This window comes from Odontomachus brunneus, unplaced genomic scaffold, assembly GCF_010583005.1.
Source record: "Odontomachus brunneus isolate Ranch 3 - 2012 unplaced genomic scaffold, Obru_v1 Obru_scaffold_182, whole genome shotgun sequence".
In the NCBI taxonomy this organism is placed as follows: domain Eukaryota; kingdom Metazoa; phylum Arthropoda; class Insecta; order Hymenoptera; family Formicidae; genus Odontomachus; species Odontomachus brunneus.
Window position 1 is genome coordinate 428,720 of NW_022639632.1, and position 11,614 is coordinate 440,333.

At 40.4% G+C, this 11,614-nt stretch overlaps 1 protein-coding gene across 1 annotated transcript in view; it reads left to right on the forward strand.

The window, feature by feature from the left end:
- The first annotated feature begins 497 nt into the window (after positions 1-497).
- Positions 498-11,614, forward strand: part of LOC116851629 (A disintegrin and metalloproteinase with thrombospondin motifs 7-like) — a 23,051-nt gene continuing 11,934 nt past the window's right edge. Inside the window, exons 1-8 of the mRNA XM_032831242.1 lie at positions 498-598; positions 920-1,295; positions 5,228-5,396; positions 8,415-8,719; positions 9,257-9,381; positions 9,454-9,600; positions 10,266-10,412; positions 10,944-11,091. Of these exons, the coding sequence (XP_032687133.1) occupies positions 498-598; positions 920-1,295; positions 5,228-5,396; positions 8,415-8,719; positions 9,257-9,381; positions 9,454-9,600; positions 10,266-10,412; positions 10,944-11,091 (1,518 nt within the window). The remainder of the gene's footprint in view (positions 599-919; positions 1,296-5,227; positions 5,397-8,414; positions 8,720-9,256; positions 9,382-9,453; positions 9,601-10,265; positions 10,413-10,943; positions 11,092-11,614) is intronic.

Here is an 11,614-nt window from a genome sequence, read left to right on the forward strand (position 1 = left end):
TACCACTGTGTGTTGTAACCTACCTGAGCGCACATACTTTAGCCAGTATAATTGGTCAAATTTAATCATTTATAACTTGAAAAGTATTATAGCCTCTATATTTTTGCATTAGGATTTTTTTCTCCAAATTATTTCAGAAATTCGTATTACTTTTCAAGTCATGCTAATTAGTAAGACTGGATGTCTTTAATAATACTTTGTTAATGCTAATGTGTGCGATTTATTTACCATATCGCGCATGATTATTCACTAATTTTCTTTAATTAATATCTCGAGATTTATTACAAATATCGCAAAATGGTATGAGACTTTTATGTTCACTTCAATGCGTTCTCACAAAAATTGCGGAGGAGAATCTGGAACACCTTGTATATATATGTAATAATGACCGAAGGGACACGTTCGCCTCGTAGTGCGGTTTTGTTCCTTCCTTGTTCGCGCCGACACTCGGCAACTTCAAGCACGTATCCAGACTGATTTAGCGCGTGCCAACCGTTATGGTCGTATTCCTGATACTTTTGACGCTTTTCATCGCGGCTGTCGATGGCGACCTGCTCGAAAAATACGCGAGCGCGCCCGGCAACGTGTACCACGGTAGGTGAGTGCATTCGCATTTCGCGATCGCTGAGATTTTCGATATAGCCGAGGTTGACATGCTCGTCGGGTCTTGCGAGAGGCTAAGCGTGTTCTCGACGCTTACGACGAGACACAACGATAAATTATATGCGTGTGAAGAGACTTTAATAATACTTGAAGATAGAACGGCAATATTCGAGAATATAGAAGCGAAGGTTTCTAGGATTGTAAGTCGTTGAAAATTTTCGTCGTGTGAACCGTCGAAACACGTTCCGTGCGACGCCGTAATTCGTCCTCGTCGTCGTGTCGCTGACGTAACCGTGTCTCGCGCTTACCACTTCAGGTACACCCGAGATATTCACGGGCCGGAGGTCTTGATACCGCGGCGGGTATTCGAGGACGGCAGCTTCAGCACGTATTCCCTGCCGAATTTCTATAACCGTCGGGAGATCGGCGAGCGCGGCAAGAGGTCCCCCGGGACGACCGATAAATTGCACCTGGTGCTACCCTTCAACGGGATCGATCACCACGTGGAGCTCAGCCCGTACCATGAATTCATCTCGCCCGACATGGTGGTGGAGACACGGGGCGCCGGGATCGGCACTAATCTGAACGAGGGCTTGAGATTCAGAAGGGCGTCCGACCGGCAGTGCCACTATCGCGGCACCGTTCGGGGCCACGACAATTCCAGGGCGGCTCTGTCTCTGTGCGACGGTGTGGTTAGTATGTAGTATGTACATGTCGGACTCTCTCGGCTCCGTGTAACTCTCCCCCGAGGAAGCCGCTGTTAACGAACCGAGAGAAGAATCTCTGGCACGTTTGAGCTTTGTCGCTTTGTTGGCACGGCGGAGGTACGGCGGTGGTGTCCTTTGCTGCACTGCTACGGTCGCGCGTTAATTAGCTTCTGTACGATGTACTCGTGGTACCTATAGCGCGTAATATCCGTGACGTTATCCGTACGATCGCGTGTATGATGTAACGTGGAGGATCGCGTGTCAACCCTTTGCGATCATATTTTTCGAAACACACATTACAATCCGGGTCTGTCGGGCAACTTTGAATTACTAATAATTAACTTTATCGCAAATCAATATTTTTCGACACATTTTTTCCAGGGATATAGTAAAGTCTCAGCTACAAGGTAGTAGCGCAATAAAATCATTAAATGCATTTGTAACGTATGTTCGTCATCAATTTGTTAACGTATGCATTTTGTATGCAAAAGGTAACATCAATATTTATTTACGACAGTCGCGCAATATTCAGCCAATATTCTCAGTGTTTTTCCCGTATATATTTATATATATTAATATATCGTATATATTAATATATCGTATATATTAATATATCGTATATATTAATATATCGATTGGAAAAAAAACGATCAATTTTCTACCGCTTGGCTCGGTGTTATTTGTCCCTTCGCGAAGCAGGTTCGATCAATTTCAATTCGCGAATGTCGACGCGACACTCGCGCATGCAACTTAGAGCGATTCCATTGGTCGTTACGCGCACGGTTGATATTAATTCGGACGAGTATTTGTTGCCGGAGAGATACAGCAGAATTTCGAAGTGGCTTCGAGCGCGTGGTTGTTGCGCGTAATGCGTATTCCGCGGATTCCTTGGGGAGGTTAGCGTTAACGAAGCGAGAGAGGAGAATTGCGAGAGCGCGCGCAGTCGGGCAGATACCGCGGAGACCGAAACATTTCTCTGGATACCCGTCGAAATTCGATGGCAACACAGATCACGCGGCGCTCTTCGTGTTGGCAAAGAGGTGACGTTCGCTCGTGTTTTATCACGCCCGCGAAACTCACGCCCGTAATATTGAACAGGACGCGGTCCGCGCGCTCGAGAGGTCGTGATGTAATTGCAATTTATAACAAAACCTCTCCATAGACGATAGTCGGCTATTTCGGTAGCTGTTCGCGTCTTCGTGTGAACGTGTGGAACGTTAGACGCTTATAGACGCTGGTAAGTGCGGGTTTTATTCTGGATGCATAGCGAACGTTAAATAGTTTTAAGGCTCCTCTCATTGTCTATCTTTTTTTAATGGCGCCAGAAGCGAGAAAATGCATGCTAAAAATTCTTGCAAAATACATTGAAATAAAAATATATATTCATAAAGTAACACTTGCAATCGATTAAATAAATTTGTAAGATATTCTGTGCACTCCCCTTTTGGTCTAACGATCAATAATTTATTGTAAATTAATCTGAATAGAAATAGGCGAATAAATAGGTTAAAAAGATGAATTGTATTTCACGTTAATTTACGACAAATTTTTGATTGTTAAAGCCAAAGGGGGGAGTGCACGAAATATCTTACAAACTTGTTTAATCGATTGCAAGTATTACTTTATGGATATATATTTTTATTTTAACGTATTTCGCAAGAATTTTTAGCATGCATTTTCTCGCTTCTGACGTCATTAAAAAGAGATAAACAATACGAGGGGCCAAGAGCCTTAATTCCAAGTTCCATTTATCAACGAATGTTTTGTATAAGATTGTTTTAACTTGAGAATCAGAAAGACACATGTAGCGTTCGAAGACGCGTCAATAATACAGCCTTGGAAGCCGTATTCTGGATGCATAGCGAATGTTAAATGTTCTTTCTAATTCCAAGTTCTGTTTCTTTCTTATATAAGTTTCTTGTGTACAACATTGATTTAACCTAAGAATGATATCCGAACATATGTCCAAAAAACGGCCCCTAATCTCGCGATGCGACGACGCGACGCGTGAGGCGCGTTTCTCCATATTTGTGTCGTGCTCGCGAATATTTATACGAACCCCCACATCTCTGCGCGAAACTTTACGACGCAATGCCTCGTCGTCCGAGATCCGCCATGAAATCACACGGATACTCGCATTCGCTAATCAGAAGCGGATGCAAGCGAGTGGGTGCGGTGCCGCCTTCTTTTCAATCCGAAATTTACGATCGACCGACACGCGCGTAACCGATGACATTGCGCGAAGGAGCGTACATGCAAATGCATCATATCAATATGTATGTTTTCAAGTGCGTAATAAGAGACTCGGTTGGTCCGTCGGTCGGTCGGTCGGTCGATCGGTCGGTTGCTTGCTCGCTCGCTCGTCGAGCGAACCGCAAATGCGTTGCGGCGCGAAACGCGCGCGTAACACGCCGACATTCGATCGGCGCGGCAACGATGCAGTGTTTATTGTGGCGCGCTGCACTCTGGTCAGATTGTATCGCGGATTTGACTGCGCCGCAGTTTTTTTCCGCATCGGTGAACACGGCGTTAAAATAGGAACAACGGTCGTGGGTATCACGGACAAACGCGCGAGCGCGCACGGTCGATCATCGCTGGCGTGTGAAGCGCGTTTCTTCTCTTTCTTTATTCTCCCCGCCTCCCCTCGTCGCGCGAATTCCAACGCTCGCGCGACCGCCGCCGCTCGAGCTGCCGTGTGAAGTACGGCAAATATAATTGAATTGATTAATCCGCCTGTGACAATTAACCGCGACGTGGCGTTGCACGACACGAGTTTCGCAGTCGCGCCGAATGCGCGAGGCGATACGTTATACGCCGGCGACGATATTCGCGGTAGTCTCGAAAGTAGTTTGCCGCCGCGACTTATTACTTTCAGAGTACAAGGCGAACGATTACGCGCGCAGATAAACTGCAAGCTGAAACGAACGAACGGGACGCCTAATTGATTCTATTAGGCGTAAAGTCGCGCGACTGTAAAGGCGAACCGCGATTGCCGCCGACGCAATTTCTTTCGTCCGCCGCGCGAATTCACGCGCGATTCGGACGTTTCTCCGCTCGAGTGACCCGACAGTTCATGATAGAATGCGCCCGTAAAACGCCACGAAATAACGAAGCGCACCGCGCCGAAATGTCACGTGAAGAGTGTCACGCCCAGTTTGGCCTTTCGCCGTTCCGATCGTCCACGATGCAACGATTTTCGCATGGCATTTTCCCGGTGTATTATAACGTCTCGTAATGAAGTGTATCATAACGAGATATCTCTGAAACGCGAACGCAACTTACAACCGCGTCGAAAGGTCGAAATCCAATAATCCGACCGGGCGGAATCTCTCCCATCGAGTCGCTCACTCGTGAATCTTAAGAGTCGTCCACAATGCGTTTGTAGTTGTATTTTCAAGCCGCAGCACCAGTCCGCGAATCAATCGCGCATCTGTTCGCTTCACGTGACTCGTGAAGAAAATGAAGAGTTTCACGGGCGAATTCGATAAAACTTCATTTTCTACGAGTTTGCGCGAAGGAAACGGACGTGTGATCGACTGGCGCGTTACGACTTGAAAACGCAACTGCGACTGCACTGTAGACGATCCTTTAACATCCGCGATGCGAACGACGCGGAACAAATAGCCTCCGCGATATATCTGTCAGGTGGGATTTCACACGCTAATCGTAATGAGAATCCCGGCGTTAAACACTTCGCGAACGATCGAGATCTCGCGATTGCGACTTTCAATCGTGCGGCTAATATGTCGTATTGCAAATGGCGGCAATACTTTATTCCCTATCACTATTATTATCGACAACGTGACACACCTCTCTCTCTCTCTCTCTCTCTCTCTCTCTCTTTCTCTCTCTGTCTCCCTATCTATCTATCTATCTCTCGTGTGTGTGTGTGTGCACGTGTACACGCGCGCGCGCAGGCTGGTTACGTGCAAACTAATCACGGACGGTACTTCATCGAGCCAGTCTATCAGGCTGAACCCGAAGCGGACGGTCAGCACGTTCATGTGGCTTACAAACGAGATGCGCCGCACGAGACAGAAAGCTCGACAGCCGGCGCCATCACGAAAAGGCACTGCGGCACCAGCGGTTAGTAATTGCGACGTTCTTCTTCTCATTCTTCATGATTAGATTCTTAATAATTAGAGATGTCAAATTATCATCAGATTCAAAATCACAATTTCTTCATTATTTGATATTTCTTCACTTACGGTAAAATTACGGTAAGATGGTAACTTTTATAGTTTTTGATAGTTTCATGCACAAACAGGCTATATTCATGTTTGTCGCACTAATGCATAAGATAAAACAATATTTTCTTTATGTTCATCAAATGTACATCTGATAATATCGGATATATCTTTAAGATAAAAGTAAGGAACTATTCACAATCTTTCGAGGGTATTAAAGTTTCCATTTCTTACAATACAATTTGTTGTATAGAAAAAGTAGATTTTATTAAATCTTATGTCGCGCGCGCGATACACACAGTGTTAGAAATCGGTCCGAAAAACATGTATTTTTTTATATACACACACATAATTTATAATTTTTATTAACGTTTAAAATGGAACTTTTTTATTTTATTTTTATTTGTAATACATCTGTCACATTTTCTTTTAGCAAATACTAATATATATGTATTTTTTTTAAATTTTCTAGTTCTATACTAATATCCTAATTACTATATGCTATATATAATATATTAATATAAAGTAATAAAATATTTTATAGAAAAAATAGGTTAAATAAATTGTTTTATACATTTTAAATAAGCCTAAATGCTCCTTCATATAACAAATTTTTAATTTCTGTAATTTTTTCTAAATTATCATTTTACCAGCTCTCCAAAATTACTAACAAACTTACCGTAATTTACCGTAAGTTACTGTTACACAGATTAGGTCACTTTCATCTCTATTAATAATTGACAAGAAAAATCAGGCAACTATTGTCATGCTTAAGGTAGTTGTTTCGTGACAATGTTGCTGGGAAGTTATGGTTAAGTAATGATTAATACAACATGAAGAAGCTCTACAAACCCGTCCTTTATAAATATGATTTATTATATATATATATATATATATATATATATATATATATATAGCTTTGACACTAAGATAAAACTATATAATACGCCCCACAATGTTTTGAAGCTCAATAAAATATTTATTTTTACATACACCGTTATATGAATTATAATTTATTTAATTGCTAACATTATAGTTTGTATTGGCCAATTATAACAAGAAAATGTATAAACAAGGAGAAAAAATATTTTACAGAAATCTACAGTGGGACGTTTTATCAATATACTGCAAGATAAAACGTCCCTTAGCCTTCCCAATCAATTTCGGAACATTATAACGAGTTCGTTAATTTTTTGTTTTTATTCTTTATCATCCAGGTCTTAACTTTTTGGACGAAATAAATTTTAAGCGCTTTAAAACTCTGTCTAAAAGCTCTGTCTAAAAGCTGTAAAGCGTGAGTGGTACTCTCTTAAAATGAATCAATGAAACATCACTGAAAACAGTGAATATACACTGATTTGCAGTTATAAGTGTTGCACTTTCAGTGCTCAGTGCTATACTTATAACTGATATCAGTGACTATTCACTGATTCACTTTAAGAGAGTATAGCTGAGGAAACACTGTTTATTATTTGCTTATTACGCACCTTCTCCATGGTCTTCTTTTTTCTGACTATGTGGCTCAACAACTTGTTTGTGTGCAATTTTATCCTGTGTCTATATATCTAAATAACGTACATAATTAGTGAGGCGCGCACATTACATCTACTATACGTGGGGCGTTTTGTAATTTTCGTAACGTTAATTTCTTCATCCATAAAATGTTAGACAGAGATAGCAGATTACTGCAAATGTAGGTACAATTAAAGTCTTGTTAAATTGTTTTCGCGTGAATAAGTAACATCTGGATATTATGGCCTGTTTCTAAATGAAATGAGCTCAAAAACAATATACTAGAATATGTCCGGCATAGCATAGAACAGTTTCTTTTCCGATATATTTCACATGTCATTCATGTTCGCTCTCTAGCTTGATCAGAGATACTGAGACACGTCGGAACATGTTACTTTCGCGTCGTTGTCACGTTCCGTTCACGTTAGCTTCCGAGAACAAACTTTAGGGTGTTTCGTTAATTGGAGCGTATTGTCTAGTTTTACCCTGTAGCAGAAGAATATCAAAATCAAACAATGCAAGGTATTTCAAAACCCACAAAGAAATGATCGCTTTTCGTGTTTTAACATATTAATATTACCCGTGTCAGGCATATGTTTGTAAACATATTCTACGCACCGATAGACGTACATTAATGCGTTACTAGAAAAATAATCGTGATGTTGAATATTTTCTCACATTTTAGTATATTTCTCGCATTTTTATATTCTCACATATTGATTATAAATTTTTAAAATTATTTATCAGCCTATTTTTAAGAAGATACTTAATCAAGCAGAAAGAAAATATAGAGCATAAAATATCATAAAATCACTACAAATTAGCTATTGTATACTGCAATAAATTGTGTACTTTACATATTAATTCTTTGGAAACTAGATGATCGATGATCTTGGAATCTTTGTTCTGGGAATTATCGTCCTCTTGTTTTTCATTGAAACCGTAAAAGTAATTTGCTAAAATTGAAGACGTGATATCGGGAGTTGTTTTTGTATCTATGATGCATGTGAATAATATTAATTTTGACTTCAATTATCTATCTATCTAATTATCTAACTATCCATCTAACTATCTCAGCTTTGGCATAATCTAATTGCACATACGTGCCGATCACGTTTTTAATTAATATATTATTTGAAGTTAAAAAAGATTTATAAGAAATATTGGTTTATAAAACAACTACCTTAATTTCGAAGATTAATTCCCGAATGAGAGACATCGGGGATGCAGTTTCTTGATATTTCACCATGTATCATTTTAACATTTAACTCAAGACGGCACAGTTCGCCCCTCAGCCGGTGTCGTAGATATTTATTATAACGCGAGAGAATTTCGCATAGTTATAAACACAAGTGACAAATAGCGATGCGTAGTTGGCGGAAGCTTATTCTCGCTGCTTTAACAGACAACTGGGAGTCGGCGTGGGCGGAGCAGCTGGCTAAAAGGCAGATGCGGTTAATGGAAAATAATTCTGTCGATACAAAGCGCGACGCTACGGTGTCCGCCGGCACCCACAGCATACACCGTTACATAGAAATCGGATTGATCGCCGATCGGCGGTTCCTCGACTTTCACAACAACACCGATTATGAGCAGTATCTGTTGACGATCATGAATATGGTGTCCGATTATTATCACGACAGCTCCGTGGGAAACCAAATAGACGTCGTCTTGGTGCGCGTAATATACTTGGAGAAGGAGAAGGAGGAGGTAAAATGCGCCACTAAAATTACTAAGCGAATCGCGAAGCATGTTTTGTGAAAGTTATTGCCGTAATCGATGTATCTTATTTATTTGACGCGAATGCTAATCGATACGTACATGCGTTAAATTAAGCATTTTCTTTTCTTCTCAATTTCCTTCTCAATGCCTACACCTTCCATCAAAGTTTCTCTTTAGCCCACACGGCAAATAAATATAGTTAGTATACACGGAGGAAGTATAGAAATTATCTCAAAATAATTTTTTTAAATAACGTTTTTTTATAAATCTGGACTGTAATATAAATCACAGAAATATTATATTCAACGATCTCTATTCAATAATTTTTAAATGAATATATAATAATCTCGGGGTTATGATCCTACATAGTCCAAGATTACAAAATTTTATTGTTATTTGGTACAGTTTTGTTGTTATGTGGTACATTTTCTCTTGTAGTGTTTTGCTGAATTGAATGTAAAATAATTATTGACGCGTAGCATCCTTCCCGATTTATCTCCGATTATTGACGCCGTATGCACGCAGATAGACTTGCTCATTAGTCCAGCCGCTGAGAACACGTTGGAGAGTTTTTCAAAATGGGCCGAGAAGATGAATCCGAAGGATGACACGCATCCCAATCATTACGACATCGCGGTACTTGTTACGAGGTAATTTCCCCACATCGGCATCGTAATAGTCGTGCACGAGGCATCATGCACAACCCGCGTGTACACCTTTAGGTACGACATTTGCTCGGAGGGGACCAATTGCGACTTGATGGGCCTGGCTCATGTTGCCGCGGCTTGCGACTCTACGAAGGCTGCCTGCATCAACGAAGACAGCGGTCTTCTGCTCGGCATTGTGGTCGCTCATGAAGTTGGTCACGTGTACTGTCCATATTCTCTAAATTTTTTCAAGTGAAATCTCACTCAAAAGGGGAGAAAATCGACAATATTTTCACTCGCGGCGATAGTGAAAATAATGCGAAACTACAAGAGTGTGAATGTTTCATTCAAGATTAGAGTGGATTTTAACTCCGTTTGATGAACGAATGTTTCGATCGATTGAAGTGAATATTCCTTCCTTTGACGGTGGAATACATCAGATTCACTCTTTGACTTTGAATGAAAATATTTAGTGAACGATTTAAAGTGAAAAATTTACTCTGTAGGAGTGAAAAATCATTCGAGAATTCGAGTGACTCGGTTGTCACTCTGCTTTTCGAGTGAAATTTCACTCCAAGAAATTGAGAGAACGCGTTTCAATAATATTTAACAATTACACAAAATAGAAAGTGAAATGTTCAGAAATGTTCAGAAAACAAATATTGAAGCGCTAAATTGAAATTCCCCGCAGAGATAGACAAATATTTTTACCGAGAGACTAAACAAAAATTTCATTCTGCAAGAAGCTTTTCCTACTTTAAGACGATTCTTTTCTTCCAAATGGCAGTCTTAGGCAATTTCCCGCAGATATTTCGTAAATTGTGATATTCTGCGTTGTGTAAACCGACGAGAGGACAGGTATCCCGGCTATAAAAATGTTATTTTAGCATGGGTTGTTCTCACGATGAGCCCGAGAGTAGCGGATGCCCGTCGCAAGACACGGATGATAGCTACTTTATTATGTCTCCCATCGTCTTCTTATACACCATCAGATGGTCGAGCTGCAGCAGAAGATTTATAACAGCTTTTCTTGAGTAAGTCAAGTTGGTGCATAAGTAATGGCCGTTTTCGATTGCGCAAATAAGCACGGTCTTTATGCATGTACGCGCGACACGCTTGACATGCGCGCGCGCAAAGGGTTCTGGGAAAATATTACTCTATCGTAAATATATGTGGATTTATGTCGGACTGGTCAGCATTATATGCAGCCCCGCGGGACATTTCTACGTTTATCGTAGGTTTCATCGACTAATTACCCAGTGACATTATCATTGGATTGCAGCGGCGTTAATCTTGAGCCACTCCGTGTAATCCGCTAAATAAATTTATAACAATACGTTTTACCTTCGAAAAGTGGCAAGTTACACTTGATGTTGTTTATTATCATCATTAATCGGAATGTCCGTCGAAAATTTATCGCCGGGATTGATTTATAATACTTTGCCGTGAAAATTGTTGATACACTTTAGATAAACTTTGAGAAAACGTTAGACAATCGTTAACTTTGCAAATGTCATACGTTTCGCACATTTACACGCAACGAAACCTTCTCACGTACTGGAAAGGAGCGGATTGGGCGAGTGCTTGATCGACAATCCGAGGAGCCCTCCGGAAAAGCTCAAGTACCCAAACATGTTGCCCGGCGCGATGTACGATGCCAACTTCCAATGTAACATGCAGTTTCCCGGCTCGAAAGTGTGCCCGCAGCCTCAAGTAAATTTTTCATGATTTCCAGCCACTTTCTCGAGTAGTAACCAGGGTCATTTGCGTCCGGGCTGTTTTAAGAACTGCTCGTGTCACGGAGGAAGCTAAATCCTGCGATTCGGTTCCCTGAAAATCTCTTCGTAGTGGAAAGAACTTATAGCCTACGCGAGCTGCTGGGAAAGTCTTTTATCTTATCGAGTGTCGAGCAATTTATGTTACGCGTAGACACAAGTGATTTTGGTTACCACTCAATATATGTAAAAAAAGTGTAAATTCCAGTTTGCTGTTTTTTCGTTTCCATTTCTTTTTTTTTTTATTATTCTATCTCTTACACAGCCACCTTTATAAAAATGATAAAAGAACTTTTTTGATTGCATGGAGTGCGGTACAGCAGTATGCAATCGATGCACTATTTGCTAAGCTCGTGACAAATGAATTTATTTTAAATCTGTATTAACAATATCTTTGTATATATATATATATATATATATATATATATATATATATATATATATATATATTTTATATTTTT